The 17,701-nt window shown below is 44.5% G+C and overlaps 1 protein-coding gene across 1 annotated transcript in view; it reads left to right on the top strand.

Annotated features, from left to right (window-relative positions):
• FCSK (fucose kinase) overlaps positions 1-17,701 on the top strand; it is a 394,768-nt gene that overhangs the window by 204,494 nt on the left and 172,573 nt on the right. The window contains 1 exon segment of the mRNA XM_030203610.1: positions 1,030-1,157. Within this exon segment, the coding sequence (XP_030059470.1) occupies positions 1,030-1,157 (128 nt within the window).

Here is a 17,701-nt window from a genome sequence, read left to right as displayed (position 1 = left end):
TGGAAGTAAATCCCAGACTGGCTCAATCTGTCCTCCTTTTTCTGGAGCCTTATGGTAACCTACAAGAAAGCATTACAGTTTGCAAACAAACAGAAACACACACACTGCATGGCTCACCATGGAGCCTCTTCTGGCCCTGAAAGCAGTTGAACTGTGATATGTCCAGCTCCTCTTACGTACACTTCCTTTGGGGCCTGGGATGCGTTAAAGAGTTCAACTGCTCTCAAGCTGGAAGACATTCTGTGAAGGGCCATGCAGCATGCATACTCTCATGTTGTAGACTATTGTTTTATTGTCTTCGCGACTTGTGTGGTAAGCAGGAGGAGCTGTGACAGAGAGGAAATTGTTGATTCTAGTGGTGGAGGGGATTAGCAGCAGTAGCAGGCATCAGCAGGCAGCTAAGAAATATGGGGTGGGGGGGAATGCCCCCTCTTGTCTCCCCCTCCCTATGCCAATGAGATGGCTGCTTATACACACTAGAGGTTTTAATGTTGCAGTTTTTCTTTCTCATCTTGTGATCACTGTTCCCTCTAAGCTAAGTAGGAGTCCTCCAACTGTATTGCTTCCAGTAAGGGGAGGTGCTTCAATGTTGTGCTTTCAATTGCTAGGGACAGGCAGGTTCCCTGGAGTCCTGCACAGCTTGCCTGTCCCTCACTATTGAAAATGTGTCGTGAAATAGCACCCCCCCCCCCCCCCCCCCCCCACTGGGAGAATCGTAGGTGGAAGACTCATGCTCAGCTTTGAAGGAATAGTGCTTATGGTGAGACTCCGTTATAACTGAGATCAGTAGGAAGACCTCTTGTGGCTGATCTATAGAGCTGCTGTCACTAGACCAAAGAATAGTGAATAAAATTTATTTCCTGTATAAACTGGTGCTCCAGTGAAATGATCCCCTTCCCTGGGTTTTGAGAGCTGCTGACAGTGGCCAAAGCATCTCTCGCCTCCTCCTTCTAAAAGGAAGGTTTTGTGTTTTTTGCTCTCAGTGGTATTGTTGCTGAGGACTGACACTGTCTCTCTCATTCATTGCAGCCTACATACCCAACGGATGTTATCACTACATGACAATGTCTGCTGAAGATCACATCTATAACCTGACATGCCAAGCAGCTGTGCCTGATGGCCTCATCTACTGCAAAGTGGCACACTCTCATGTAACTGTATGTATTTCCCTTACATGTATGTATTATTTGTGTCTTCTACATTTCAAACAAAGTTTATACATGGTGATTTGACTGCAAATTGAGTACTATTATTGCTTGATTTTTATAACAGTGCCTCAGAGATTTCCTTTTGTTTGATGATGTCTTTGTGTTTTTATTATGAATGTTTTGTGGCATTCCGGCCTTGGATAAAAATAGCTAATAAATAAAAATTCTAATTCTACTATGGAAATTTCACTATGACTCCCCAATTAAAATTTTTGCACACGAAGGAGTGTGGGGGGGGGGGGGGGGGGGGATGACAAAAACATTGATTATAGAAGTTACTGATGTGTGTATACAAGTATGATGTATCATTTAAATTGCCAAGTGTTCAATTTAATGGCTATGTTTAAACTGTTGAATCATCAATAAAAACTGTTGAAAGTAAATACAATTTTTGCACACCATTCAAATAATTTTGGACCTCTGACGCAGGCAGTTTGCCAAAACACTTATCAGGCCTGGGTCCAGGGTTTTCTTTTTAGGGGGCTGTAAGATACAAGGAAGGGACTGTGTTGATCTCCAGAAGCTTTGTAGTTGATGCTGAGATGTAGTCAAACCAGAATTGCTGATAAGTCCAGGATTGTGCTTCACCTTTATATGTAATTTTAAAAAATAATAGTAGTTTAATGGCAGTCAAATTACTTTGTACCCTGTTTTTGATGTCCTAAGTTAACCGGGTAGCTGTCCAGTTACCTCTGCTGAATATCAGGGATACTGGATAACTCCTGGCTCTGCCTTGACTCCACCTCCAGACCACCCCAGCATTAACCATACAGTGCTGCTGCAGTCTGCCTGGACATTTAGCAGCACTATCAGGATAAGTGCCACTGAATATCTGGGTTGGAAACAGTAATTGAGAGTAGAGGAGTAGCCTAATGGTTAGTGCAGTGGGCTTTGATTCTGGCAACCTGGGTTCAGTTCCCACTGTAGCTCCTTGTGACCTTCGACAAGTCACTTAAACCTCCATTGCCCCAAGTACAAAAAAACCTTAGATTGTGAGCCCTCTAGAGACAGAGAAATTACCTGCATATAATGTGTATACTGATATGTACACATCATCAAACTCTGTAATAAGGTGGACACCTGAGGATGGCATGAGGAAAGATTAGCGAAACTTAAAGAATGGTCCAATAATTGGCAACTAAGATTTAGGGGCATGCAATGAAGCTACAAAGTAGAATTGGAGAATATAGTTCTTCACTCTCAATGTGTAACTAAACTCTGGAATTCATTGCCTGAGAATGTAGTAAAAGCAGTTAGCTTAGCGGGGTTTTTAAAAAGTTTGGATAGCTTCCTAAAAGAAAAGTCCATAAGCCATAATGAAAATGGACTTAGGGAAAATCCACTGCTTATTTATAGGATAATACACAATCGGTTAGTGGTAAAACATGTAATACACAGTACCTCTAATTATTAATTTGTGATGGGGAAGTCTCATACGGTCACTTAGGCAATTTTTTTATCACCAAAAGGTGAGCCTATACACCATGACTATTTATAATTATCGACAACCCCCAACCTTCCGTGATACAATTTTAGCATGCAAAAGTGTCCAGTGCTTTTATTCTATTCTAATATTTCTTCTGGTTCAATTTTTTTGTTTTTTTATAAAATTTTGCATTCGTTGTAATCTTAATTGCTTGCCATAACTACAGCACTCGTACTGTGGTTTTTCTTAAATGCAGGAAGCAGTTTGGTATCATTACCCAATGTATGGCCACAGTCTCTGCGATAACTGGCACGTCTTTCTAACACTTGTGCCTTAAGACGAACTGACTGCGGTTCTACATTCATTCAACAATGCTGGAGACGAATTAATGTCACTTATCTGTGCGCGATCTCAGGTATGTCTGTAGTCCCGACAGGAGCCTGTTTCGCATTGACAGCTTTGTCAAGGGAATACTCTTCATATACCTTTGAAAGCAAAGCAGACCTCATTAAAGGATTCCAAACATCTTGCACTCCTACTAATAAAAATTCAACTCGTGGCTTACAGTCTCTCTCCATTCGCATCAAACTCAAACTGGGAACTCTAGAATGGCGCTTGCATTCTTTTTAAAGAGACAAGAAGCGCCTTGTAGCAACACCAATGGATATATGTATTTAAACCATTGGGCTCAATTGTGTCCAAATGATACATCCAATAGGTTTCACGTTGTAGTAACCTTCTATTGCGGTCAACACCTCTCGAATTGGGTGCAACATGGTCAATTACCATGCAGCGCATGGATTCTATTGTGTGTTTGTTGCTAATACAATGTTGCACAAGCGGAGCTCCTATGTTCTGCGCTGTTATCCTCAATCTATGTTCAACCATCCTGGCATTCAAAGTCCTGCTCGACTTCCCTATGTACACCTTATTACAAGGGCAGATAATATAATATGATACACAATATGTGTGGTGCGACATGTCATTTGATGTTTTAAATGGTAGGTACGTCCATTGTGACTAAAGCTGGCTATTTCAATTGTCAGATCACATGTTTTGCAGCCTGTTTTATTACAGTTGGAATGACCTGTGTGGATAGGTCCAGCGTCTGCTACCACCATCGGTAATTCTGCCAGACTTAATAATTCCTTGAGGTTTCTCGCTCGGGAGAAGGCGGTCCTCGCACAGTGATCCTTATACACATATAAGGCACTGTGGAGCATTGTACCACATAGGTCACACAATTTGCTTGCAAGAATTGGGTGTGAGGGTAGAATCTAGAGATATAGGTTGAGCCATACAATCTATTCCTCAGGTGGTTCATGGTGCAGCCTGGCATAAGTGTTATTTTCGTACCTTAACTAGAGTGTATTTTTCCCAAGTACAAGCATTTTATGCTGGTCACACCGTCTCGCCCCTCTGCCTAAAATGTGGAAAACATATTGGCTTTCTCTGTCACTTGCTTTGTGGTCTTGCTCACAGCTGCAATGTTTTTGGTCTAGGATTTGGTACTTTCTGAGTGGTCTCACAAGTAAACCTATTCAACGTTCACCCTTTGGTATCTTATTTGGGCAGTCAAGGGCTGTGAAATAAGAGTATGACATCCAGATGAGAAATGTCTGCACTGCACAGCTTGAAAATGAATGGAATAAGTTTAAGTGGTAGAGTTCATTTTTTCTTTTCTTTTTTTTTTTATTTCATAATTTTCCATAGTACATCCAAAGCACTGTTAAAAGAAACCAATGCAGCCCACATCACTGGAGAAAGAGGAGCAATTAAATCAGAAAACAAATATTCAAAATCAAAGACTATTAGTCACTACCTACTTGGAGAAAGTGATTTAAGGCGTTATTCTACTTAACTGCACATATGATATTTATCATTTAACTTCCCAATCTAATAACAGTCTTTCCAACTGATCTGGTTCAAACAAGATGTAATTAACTCCAGATAAAGTAATCAAATACTGGGAAGAAAACTTAAAAAAAAAAAAAGTAGCCCCCAAAGCTATAGCCCTAAGTTTTAACTGAAGAAATTGCTTACGTCTTAACTGAGTAGCTTTAGAAAAATCTGGAAATATCTGTATTTCCCCTCCACAATAAAGAAAATCTTTCTTTCTAAAATAAATATGCATAATTAAAGCCTTATCCAGTTCTGGAGATAGGGACACCAGGAGAGTAGACCGCAATGATATATATACTCTAGGGGCCCCATTTTCTAAGCCACACTATAGGCATGCTAGCGTTTTTAGCACGTGCTAACGCTAGAGATACCCATAAGAATATACAGTGGGGGAAATAAGTATTTGATCCCTTGCTGATTTTGTAAGTTTGCCCACTGACAAAGACATGAGCAGCCCATAATTGAAGGGTAGGTTATTGGTAACAGTGAGAGATAGCACATCACAAATTAAATCCGGAAAATCACATTGTGGAAAGTATATGAATTTATTTGCATTCTGCAGAGGGAAATAAGTATTTGATCCCTCTGGCAAACAAGACCTAATACTTGGTGGCAAAACCCTTGTTGGCAAGCACAGCGGTCAGACGTCTTCTCTAGTTGATGATGAGGTTTGCACACATGTCAGGAGGAATTTTGGTCCACTCCTCTTTGCAGATCATCTCTAAATCATTAAGAGTTCTGGGCTGTCACTTGGCAACTCGCAGCTTCAGCTCCCTCCATAAGTTTTCAATGGGATTAAGGTCTGGTGACTGGCTAGGCCACTCCATGACCCTAATGTGCTTCTTCCTGAGCCACTCCTTTGTTGCCTTGGCTGTATGTTTTGGGTCATTGTCGTGCTGGAAGACCCAGCCACGACCCATTTTTAAGGCCCTGGCGGAGGGAAGGAGGTTGTCACTCAGAATTGTACGGTACATGGCCCCATCCATTCTCCCATTGATGCGGTGAAGTAGTCCTGTGCCCTTAGCAGAGAAACACCCCCAAAACATAACATTTCCACCTCCATGCTTGACAGTGGGGACGGTGTTCTTTGGGTCATAGGCAGCATTTCTCTTCCTCCAAACACGGCGAGTTGAGTTCATGCCAAAGAGCTCAATTTTTGTCTCATCTGACCACAGCACCTTCTCCCAATCACTCTCGGCATCATCCAGGTGTTCACTGGCAAACTTCAGACGGGCCGTCACATGTGCCTTCCGGAGCAGGGGGACCTTGCGGGCACTGCAGGATTGCAATCCGTTATGTCGTAATGTGTTACCAATGGTTTTCGTGGTGACAGTGGTCCCAGCTGCCTTGAGATCATTGACAAGTTCCCCCCTTGTAGTTGTAGGCTGATTTCTAACCTTCCTCATGATCAAGGATACCCCACGAGGTGAGATTTTGCGTGGAGCCCCAGATCTTTGTCGATTGACAGTCATTTTGTACTTCTTCCATTTTCTTACTATGGCACCAACAGTTGTCTCCTGCTCGCCCAGCATCTTACTGATGGTTTTGTAGCCCATTCCAGCCTTGTGCAGGTGTATGATCTTGTCCCTGACATCCTTAGACAGCTCCTTGCTCTTGGCCATTTTGTAGAGGTTAGAGTCTGACTGATTCACTGAGTCTGTGGACAGGTGTCTTTCATACAGGTGACCATTGCCGACAGCTGTCTGTCATGCAGGTAACGAGTTGATTTGGAGCATCTACCTGGTCTGTAGGGGCCAGATCTCTTACTGGTTGGTGGGGGATCAAATACTTATTTCCCTCTGCAGAATGCAAATAAATTCATATACTTTCCACAATGTGATTTTCCGGATTTAATTTGTGATGTGCTATCTCTCACTGTTACCAATAACCTACCCTTCAATTATGGGCTGCTCATGTCTTTGTCAGTGGGCAAACTTACAAAATCAGCAAGGGATCAAATACTTATTTCCCCCACTGTATGGGTTTCTCTAGAGTTTAGCGTGCATACTAAAAACGCTAGCATAGCTTAGTAAACAGGGCCATAAAAAAATAGTTAAATTATTCATATCATCATGTTTACTAGTTGTTATATCAGCTGCCAAATCATCCTGGGCCTCCTTCAGTACTTTCTACTACTACTACTACTACTATTTAGCATTTCTATAGGCAGGTAATTACATTTTGTAACAACAACAGTATCAGCATTAGGCAAAGATAACACCTCCTTGAAATATTTCCTAAGCAGTATCTCAGTGGACACAGGAAAATTCAAAAATTGGTAGCCCTAATCTGATCTTCCAATCTGTTTATCTAAGTATGTAAATAAAGGATATCTTTAATTCCAGATTCTCCTGTTTGTTATAATACCCCCCATTTGGATTTTTAATAACTCTTGCCTTTTCTATTTTAGTAGCCTTTTTTCTTGGCAGTTTGATTTTTTTTTTCCTGTTCTGCATCCCAGTCAAAAAAAATACCTCATCCAGCCATATCACAACTTTTTTCAGAGCCACTTATTCTCCCATATAAAAGGATGACCCCTAACCAAATGTTTGCTTTGTTTACCCCTCTATCCTTTTCATATGTTGAGAACAACCATAAAGCCATAGAATTGCCCTGTAAACTGAGGTGAACTCCAATTGGACTGCTGGTCTAGGCTCAAGCTCCATTAATTCTTAAGGGAAGACTTTAAAAGCCTGCTTGTCAATATTCAGACTACGGTGGCCAATGTTTTTAAAATGTTGATCACCATGTTTAGATTTAGTCCTGGATATTCAATACTGGGCTATATCCTAGCACATATCCTGTGATAATTCTTAGTGAGTTGGCTGGAGCTTATATAAGACAATTGTGTGGGCTCTGGATGAAAATCTGATGCAGGTGTCCTCTGCTCCTCCAGTTCCCCCTCCCCCTTCCTACCACCACTGATGTCAAGAAGGGCTGACCAAGTACCACAAGACTGCCACTAGAGGTCGCAGCAGCCATGTTGTTAAAGGAGCCATGACAGGCAGGAGCTCCTGCCCTTAAAACCCCTCAAGACCATCAGGAGCCTATGAGGTGGGGGGGGGGGGGGAGGGAGAGACTCGGTTAGCCCTTCTTGACATAGAGGATGGAAGGAGGAAGGAAGGGCATCGCAGGGGAGGTGGCTAGCACTAAGAAGGCGGATGCCACAAAGATAACCGGGCACCAGCCAGTATTCAGACATGTGCCCAGTTAGCTTTGCAAATAAAATTAGGACAGACTTTTTCTGTCCTAAGTTTAGCTGCTTACTTAACTGGTTAGTGGTCTGAATGTGACTGCTAACTAGTTAAGTCCTAGCTCCTCCCATAGACTGCCCTGACACTAACTGAACAGTGCAGGAACAATTAGTAACATAGAGGCATATATTCAAAGCACTTAGCCTTCCAAAGTTCCATAGAAACCTATGAAACTTTGGAAGGCTAAGTGCTTTGAAAATATGCCTAATAGTAACATAGTAGATGACGGCAGAAAAAGACCTGCACGGTCCATCCAGTCTGCTCAACAATATAACTCATACGTGCTACTTTTTGTGTATACCTTACCTTGATTTGTATCTGTCTTTTTCAGGGCACAGACTGTAGAAGTCTGCCCAGCACTAGCCCCGCCTCCCACCACCGGCTCTGCCATCCAATCTTGGCTAAGCTCCTGAGGATCCATTCCTTCTGAACAGGATTCCTTTATGTTTATCCCACGCATGTTTGAATTCTGTTACCGTTTTCATCTCCACCACCTCCTGCGGGAGGGCATTCCAAGCATCCACCATTCTCTCCGTGAAAAAATACTTCTGACATTTTTCTTGTCTGCCCCCCTTCAATCTCATTTCATGTCTTCTAGTTCTACTGCCTTCCCATCTCAGGAAAAGGTTAGTTTGTGGATTAATACCTTTCAAATATTTGAACGTCTGTATCATATCACCCCTGTTTCTCCTTTCCTCCAGGGTATACATGTTCAGGTCAGCAAGTCTCTCCTCATACATCTTGTAATGCAAATCCCATACCATTTTTATAGCTTTTCTTTGCACCACTTCAATTCTTTTTACATCCTTAGCAAGATACGGCCTCCAAAACTGAACACAATACTCCAGGTGGGGCCTCACCAATGACATATACAGACTTATGCCAGATACTGCCAGTTTCCATTTTTGTGTTGATATTCAGGGACACTGTCTGATTAAGTGCCACTGAATATCAACACTTGCGATTTAACTGGACAGGAGCTTCTCCTGCCTGGTTATATTGCTTTGAATATCGGGCAGCAAGAGTTGAAAACCTATCCTGTTGTATCCAAATTATCCTTAGTGGGAATTCTAGCCTGAGTTCCAGTTCCAGTCAGACTTTCTACTGCTGCTTATCTTAGTTTTCTGCTTTGTTGTTGTTTATTTCTCATCCTCGTTTTCCTGTCAATTCAAAATTTTTAACCTTTTGGGGTTTGTACTTAGAATACAGTTTGTTTTATTTACAATGGCATGCCATGTTCATTTGCTTGTTTTGGAGAACCTTTTGGAACAGCTTCAGGGCCCTGCTTACAAAGGCGTGCTAGTATTTTTAATGAGCACTAACCGTATAGATGCCCATAACATTCCTGTGGGCATCTACATGGTTAGTGCACGCTAGAAACCCTAGCATGCCTTTATAAACGGGGCCCTAAGTGTTTTTATACCTCCAAATATGCAGACACATACAGGCATCCCTTGAATTTTGCAGCACTGTCTTGACAAAGCCACTGAAAATCATCACTGACTGTCCCAGCACTATCTTGAGAGTGGAAAAGAAGTAGCACGTGGGCGGAAACAATATTTAGCTGGGTAATGACAATATTCAAACTTGCTGCCCTAACTTTATCGTAGCAGGTATCTGGGTAGTGATTTGAACATCAGTGCTATCTTAAGGGGCCCTTTTACTAAGGCATACCAAATGCTAAGACACCCATAGGAATATAATGGCGTTTTAGCATTTAGCATGCACTAAATCTGTTAGCATGCCTTAATAAAAGGACCCCTACATCAGCTGCGATGCTGCCTTTTCTCCTGGATATCCAGCTCCACTGCAATAGAATATATATCAGTTAATGAATGCAACCAAGCAAAGTTCTTTAGTCTGCCCAGTTTCATTTTCTGCTGCAGTACTGTAGATCCTACCCAATCATTTCTGATCTGAAGAAGGGTTACTTTCGAAAGTTAATTAAAAAATATATTAAGTTGTTGCAGGAATGGAGGCATGAATTTGTGATACTTCAGGAGTCAGACAGCACACACCAGTATGAGAGAAAAATCTTCTTTATTTGCCAGCAAACAAAGCAAGACATCAGTTCTAGCTCTCTTCTCTTTCTCTCAGCTCTCTGTGTCTTTGTCTCAGCTGCTTCTCTTCTTATGCTGTCTTCTCCTTCTTCTGTCTGTTCCTTCTGTCCTTCTCTTTCTTCTGAGCTCCTTCTCACGTAAACTGCTTCTGCTCCTACTTAAATAGGGTCCTAAGCCCTCCTCCTAGCCTAGCCCCCTTTACTCCCAATTGGTTAAGAAATTGATTGGCTACCTTGCCTCAACCAATCATTACTTTTGAAATATCAGTTACATAGGTTCCAGACATCCTAAACTGACCTCTGACCTGGGGCCCCTTAAGCCAGACATTTGGTCTCCAGTCTCTTACATGTTATTATGATTGATTTCTCATATTCCTAGTACTAACTGCTAACTAAACTCTGGCATTCATTAAAGGGGTCAAAAGCCAATCTTACTTAATAGCATACATATCAGGTTATTACTTCCAGGAGGCCAGTCCTACACTTAGCTATAATTAATCAAGGAGAAGAGAGCTGACTAGCCCTGACCTCGTTCACCTATCAGCTTATACATTGAACCAGCCAGAACTATGGCTAAGTCAAACCACATGTTGATCTCCTCAATGCAGTCCTTGCTTGACCTCTTAAACAGCAGACAAAGAGTAATACAGAATTTAACAGATATTCTACACAGACACAAACCTTATTAATTTACACAGAATCAGTATTTCTTATAAGACATATTCTAAATATCAAAAACTTGTAAATACTAATCTATTGCCTCTCTCTCTCTAAATAGTATTTTCTATCTAAGCATTTTAAACTACAATTAATCATATGTCTGGCTCATTCCTTTATTCATTCATAATAGTTTACAGCTGTGCCAGCTAGCATTGGCAATTCACAAGGGACAGAGTTTCATTTCTCACTGACCTTTCCTAACCTTAGCTCGGCCAAGCTAGACATTGAAATAATATGAACCATCTGGCATACCTTCACTTTAGTTGCAAAGTAAAAAGTTAGAATTCTAACTTCAAGCTTTTAACAGAATTAACCCTTCATATGATTTCTTATATATGATTATGCCCATGGCTGCTTCATTCCCCCCTTTGAGACTAAAATCAGCTTATGCAGAGATAAGTCTCACAACTCAAACTCTGGAGATTATAGTGATCCTAACTAGGAATAGACTTGTGAATCACCATTACCCTACTTGTTAAGGTTCGACGGCATACTGCCGAAGCACATGAGGCCAGGAAACAAAACAAAAACCCTGCTAAAACTAAGACTATTAGGGAAATGAACAAGGGACGTATCCAGGAGGTCAATGACCACCACCAGGAGGTAAGATCTAATCCTCCTCGGTAATCCTCCACATTAAGGCTAGCCAACTGTAGGACTTTATCCATGGCATGCCTAACTACATGCGTCCTATTTATGACAATAGTACAGCACTCTGAAGAATTTAACACTGTGCAGAGGCCACCCTGAGCTGCAAAGAGATAGTCAAGACCCATACGGTTATACCTAGAAACTATACTTAATTCATTAATTTGATCCTGCAATGCATTGACTACCACGTTCAGCTCATGAACTAAAACATGGAGTAGGGATTGAAGTCTCCGGGTAGCCATACCTAGTTCAGTAATACCCGCTACCGGGCCTCCAATTGGAATCCAGGCCGTGGCAGAAAGGGCTACAAGTCTCTTTTTAGTCAGAGGATAAGTAGAATTAATATACTGGAGGGCTAATTCAATCGCCTCATCCTCTGTGGCAACGGAGGAGGGTAAGGACAAAGCCTCTCGCTTAGAGCGGTGCGGGGATAGTGGCTTAAGAGGAATAACTTTAGGAAAATAATTCAAGGTTACCAATACACAAAAATTATATGTAGGGGGAAGAATCATGTGGAGGACATTATCACAGAGCCAGTAATGACCAAGGAGAGGGTGAGGAAAGTTCCCAATAAATGTTGGCTCAGGCTGGACAGGGTACTTAGGGTGCCCATAATGCGAGCCCCTATCCCAGGGGGAACGAAGACGAAATGGAGACTTTGCACACCATAGGCGCCAATCCCCAATTGTGACAGGCTGCTCATTTGTTAATAACTCTTCATACCCCGGGGACTTATGAAAGTAGAAAATAAGCTTGGACACTATAGTCTTCTCAGTGGTACGCTTAGGAGCCAGATAATCACCTGGGTCATAATCTACAGGTATGGTAGCAGGGCACATAGGAGTACCTGGAGAAACTACCCACACAGATTCTCCTTTTTCTGGGAGAACATTAGTATAGTTACAGGGAATGGGAAGAACAGTTGAGATGCTTCTTGTTAAACAAAACACTCCAGAGGCTGGATAGGGAGACGTAAAAACTGGCCTTAGAGAAGATTCAGAGGGGGAAGTAGCATTATAAAAGGACCACCAAGTATAATCCTGGCTCCAAGGGCCTGAACTCGAAAAATAGGGAGGTATAAGAGCTGGGAGTTGCACAGGGACAGGTACAGCTGGGACATCTGTGGTATAAGGAGAAAATCGGGAACACACAATACAAGGGGAAGTAATCTTTGCCTGGCTAATTAGTTCCTGGACAGAGTGTAACCAAAGGTTGGAGCGAGTTGGGGTATTAGGAACAAGGAGGCAAGGAGTAGAAAACAACAAAAGCATCCAAACTACTAACATTTTCTTTCTTCCTAATCTAAAACAAATACAGCAAACTAATTAAGCAATAATATTTCAACAGTCTGTGCTAATCACAGATTACTCTCATATAGTGTTCTCAGTCTTTGAGTTCTTATACCAGTTGGGATAGACCCTCAACTGACAAGGATCAAGCTTTCAAATTCCAAGAAAGCCAGAATCAGGACAGAAAGAGTCTCAGTATGAAGCCGAAGTTCAGCAGCTCCTGCAGTATGCAGTTGACCCTTCTTTTCAGCTAGTAGATTCTTTGGTTCGGGTCAGGCGCAACTTCAATGGCTCCACTGGATCACTTTCTGCTCTCTACTGTCTAGGCTCCGTCTGATCCGTGCTGGGCTCAGTCTGGTCAGCAGACTTAATTCGAGACCAATGGACCCATGGAGTAATCCCTGCGACCTTCACAGCTGCAGGGGTAGAAAGCAAAACAGTAAAAGGTCCTTTCCATCGGGGCCCCAAAGGCTGGAGCTTCCAGTCTTTCACCCAAACTCTATCCCCTGGCAGGAAGGAATGTACCTGAGCCTGGAAGGGGACAGGGTTTATTTCTCTCACATAAGACTGAAGCTCAGAAATTATCTTACCCAGGAGGGCTACCTGCTCCTGCACCTGGGCAGACCCTAAAATCCCTATGTCTCCCTTAATTCCCTGTAAAATGGCTGGGGGCTTCCCATACACAATTTCAAAGGGAGAGAGGGCTGTTCCTTTAGTTGGGGTGCATCGAAGGCGAAAGAGGGCTAGTGGCAATGCCTGTGGCCATTTCAATTGGGTTTCCTGACAAATCTTTGCTAGGCTATTTTTCAAGGTTCTGTTTGCTCGCTCAACCTGCCCTGAACTCTGGGGACGATAGGCACAATGCAATTTCCAGGTAATGCGCAATGCGCGGGACAGGGCCTGAAGTGTAGCTTCAACAAAGGCGGGACCATTATCTGAACCTATGGCAAGGGGCAGTCCATACCTGGGGATGACATCCCTAAGGAGGGCTCGAGCTACTTCTGTGGCTCTCTCAGTGACTGTAGGATATGCTTCCACCCACCCAGAAAAGGTACAGACCATGACTAAGAGGTATCGGAGCCTACCGCTCCTGGGCATTTCTGTGAAGTCTATAACTAGGGACTCAAAGGGTGTTAGTCCTCTAGACTGAACTCCTGGTGGAATACGGGGTCCCTGACGAGCATTATTCTGGGCACAGAGAGTACATCGGGCAGAGGCAGTGGCAACCAGACTATCCAATCCTTCCAGCACCACTACTCGATTGAGTAGGCGGGCTAGTGCTGTTTTCCCTAAGTGTGATAGGTCATGAGCTTGAGACACTACAGGCCAAGCTAGGTGGCGTGGCACCAGAACTCTGGTATCAGGGAGATGTAACCAGCCATCAGGTCTCCTTACTGCACCTTCTTCTTGAGCCCATTTCTCTTCCATTTGGGTATACATAGGTGTCCATTCTTGCAATCGGATTTGGAACAGGGGAGTCACAGTACTTGCTGGGGGTCCTCGAGCAGCTTCCTTGGCCACCCGATCAGCATGGCGGTTCCCTCGGGCCACTGGAGTATCTATTCTTTGGTGTCCCCTGCAGTGAATAACAGCTACCTTCTTAGGGGCCCACACAGCCTCTAGCAGCTGAAGTATTTCAGGTCCATACTTAACAGGTTGGCCTGCAGCATTTATGAGTCCCTTTTCCTTATACAAAGCTCCATGAGCATGTAGAGTTGTGAAGGCATATTTGGAATCAGTATAAATGTTGGTTACCAGTCCTGCTGCTAACTCCAGAGCTCGTATGAGGGCCACAAGTTCTGCTTTCTGGGCTGAAGTTCCTTGGGGCAGGGCTCTCGCTTCTATCACCTTGTCCTCTGTCACCACAGCATAGCCTGCCAGTCGCTTGGAGTTCTCCACATAACTGCTTCCATCTGTGAAATAAATTACATCTGGGTCCCTCCACGGAACATCTTTAAGATCTGGTCGACTGGAGTACACTTCATCCATAGTTTGGATACAGTCATGATCTGGTGGTCCCTCAGATGCTGGCAAAAGAGTAGCAGGATTGAATGTAGCCACTGTTTCCAGGTGTATCCGTGGATTCTCACACAAGCTGGCTTGGTACTTAACCATGCGGTTATTTGTAAACCAGTGGTTGCCCTTATACTCCATGAGGGTGAGAACTGCATGGGGGACTTTAACAACCAGTTCTTGCCCCAAGGTCAACTTATCAGCTTCCTGGACCAGTAAGGCTGTTGCTGCAATGGCCCTCATACAGGCTGGCCATCCTTTAGCCACTCCATCCAGCTGTTTAGACAGGTATGCAACAGGCCTCTGCCAGGATCCCATCATCTGGGTCAGCACACCCAGAGCAACCCCCTGTCGCTCGTGGACATACAATGAGAAAGGTTTCTCCACATCAGGAAGGCCTAACGCAGGGGCTTGGAGTAGGGCTTTCTTTATGGCAATGAAGGATTGTTGAGCAGTAGGTCCCCATTCAAATGGTTCCTTTTCACCCCCCTTTGTGGCTTGGTAAAGGGGTTTCGCCATCAATGCAAAATTTGGAATCCAAATTCTGCAGAATCCAGCTGCTCCCAGGAATTCCCTAACTTCTCTTCTGGACTTGGGTTGGGGAATTGCAGCAACTGCTTGCTTCCTACTAGCATCCAGTCTCCGACTTCCCTGGGAAATACAAAAGCCCAGATACTTCACTTCTGACTGACAAAGTTGGGCCTTTGAGCGTGAGACCTTATAGCCTGCATCCAAGAGTAGCTCCAGCAATTCTCTAGTAGCCTCAAAACACTCTTCCTGGGTCACTGCTGCAATCAGGAGGTCATCTACATACTGGAGTAAAACTCGCCTGGAAGGCTCAGATTTAAAAGTCTTAAGGTCTTGCCCTAGGGCAGTCCCAAAAATGGTGGGGGAATTCTTGAACCCCTGTGGCAGGCGGGTCCATGTATACTGAAGCTTCCTTCCTGTTACTGGGTTTTCCCATTGAAAGGCAAAAAGCAATTGACTGGCTGGGGCCACCCGAATACAAAAGAAGGCATCTTTTAGGTCTAGTGTTGTGAAATGGGTAGCTCCAGAAGGTATCAATCCTAACAGGACATATGGATTAGGCACTACAGGGTGTAATGAAATAGTGGATTTGTTAACCACTCGTAAGTCTTGGACTGGCCGGTAGTCCTCAGTCCCTGGCTTCTGAACTGGCAATAGTGGCGTATTCCATGGAGACTGACAAGGACAAATAATTCCATGGGATAACAGACGATTCAAATGTGCTTGAATCCCTTCCAGAGCCTTTCTGGGAATTGGGTATTGACGAAGATGGATTGGCCGGGCACTTGGAAGTAAATCTACATGTACAGGAGGAATATTTCGGGCCAACCCTGGGGGATTATCTTCTGCCCATACCCCACTGACCTGAAAGCTGTCTGCCAGGGGTAGGCCAACTTGGCCCTGCGACTGATGCAGCCGCCATTCTTCTTCAAGAGGGCAGCAGAAACTCAATATACCCTTAGGGCTGGATGTCGGGGGCCGAAAGGAGACTGAAGTCTGGCCATCAGAGTCAAAGGAAATTTGGGCCCTAAGCTTGGACAGCAGGTCTCGACCTAACAAAGGGATTGGACAGTCTGGCATATACAGGAATTCATGAGTGACTATGTGTGAGCCTAATTGGCATCTACGGGTTGTCAGGAAAGGCCTCCGGTTCTGCACCCCGTGGCTCCCACCACTCGGACAGTTTTTCCAGACACAGGCGCTAATCGCTCCGTCACAACAGAATGTTCAGCTCCTGTATCAATCATGAATGGAATTGAGCGGCTCCCTATAGTTAGCTTGACCATAGGTTCCTGGGAGCCCAGTTTGTAGGAACCCGGTCTGTCCTATTCGTCCCATTCTGCCATCTCGGCTATCCCGATGATGTCAGATTCAGGAGGCTCATATCTTCCCTCTCGAACTCGGCCTCGGCTTCCTCGATCTCCTGGTCCCCTTCTCAGTCCCTGGCGCCTCTGGGGGCATTCATCTTTCCAGTGCCCTCTTTCCTTACAATAGGCACACTGGTCCCTCTCCAATCTTGGTCTGGGATTCTCCCCCCTTGGCCGGGATTGATTGAAGGAATCTCGGGGCCTGGCTGGTGGTCCGGGGTCCCACTTTGGCTTCCCATTAGCTAGAGGTCGACCTCGGTTAAGGGTGGAATTAGTAATGGCTGCCGCTAAAAGGTCGGCCTTCTTCTGCATCTTCCGGTCAGCCTCTCGGCGCACCTCCTGATCTCTATTAATGAAAACCTTAGTTGCGATCTCAATTAGCTGGGTGGTATTCATCCCTGCGAATCCCTCCTGACGCTGCAACTTCTTCCGGATATCTGGCATACTCTGGGCCACCAATGCACTATTCACCATTCTCTGGTTTTCTTGGGCTTCAGGGTCAAATGGGGTGTATGTTCTGTAGGCTTCAATTAGTCGCTCTAGAAAGGCCCCAGGGGATTCAGTTGCCCCTTGGAGAATTTCAGAGACCTTTGCCAGATTAATGGGCCTCTTTATGCCTTTCCTCATACCTTCCAGCAAGTCCCGGCAATAGCCAGACAACAGTTCATAGTGCTGCCCATCATTTGGATCCCAATCTGGAGCTGCGCGAGGAAACCGAGCTCTAACCCATCCCTCTGGGTCCTGTGTCCCCCCGGGGACACGCTCTCGCGTGATGGCCTCAGCATTTTGCAAAATCTTCCGCCTCTCCTCAGTTGTGAAGAGGGTCAGGAGAAGTTGTTGACAATCAGTCCAGGTTGGGTTATGGGTGGCCATAATGCTAGCCACTAGGTCCACCACTGCCTGAGGCTTTTCAGTATAAGAGGGGTAATGCGTCTTCCAATTCAGGAGATCGGTGGTTGTGAAGGGTACATACTGATAGGCCTGTGCCTGTATAACCTGACCCTGATTATTAGGATCTGGTCGAGTGGTAGTTACCTGGCGGAGGGGCAGAACTCTCGAGGAGGTGGGAATGGAACCTGAGGTAGAGCTAGGAGCTACCCTCCTATCATGCTCAAAGGTGATTGCAGCGGGTCTAACCCATTCAGTGGAGGTAGGTTGAACCCCTGAGGGATGGGGAGGGGTACTCATAGACTGAGAGGTGGTCACAGGTGAGTCAGTCCATTGAAAGGGATGCCGGGCCCCTGATGAGTGGGTAGGGGTATTAGAGGGAGAGGCTGGGCTGTC

This window comes from Microcaecilia unicolor, chromosome 5 (genome assembly GCF_901765095.1).
Source record: "Microcaecilia unicolor chromosome 5, aMicUni1.1, whole genome shotgun sequence".
Classification (NCBI taxonomy): domain Eukaryota; kingdom Metazoa; phylum Chordata; class Amphibia; order Gymnophiona; family Siphonopidae; genus Microcaecilia; species Microcaecilia unicolor.
The sequence above is the reverse complement of the archived record's forward strand: the minus strand, read 5'-3'. Positions and strand labels throughout refer to the sequence as shown.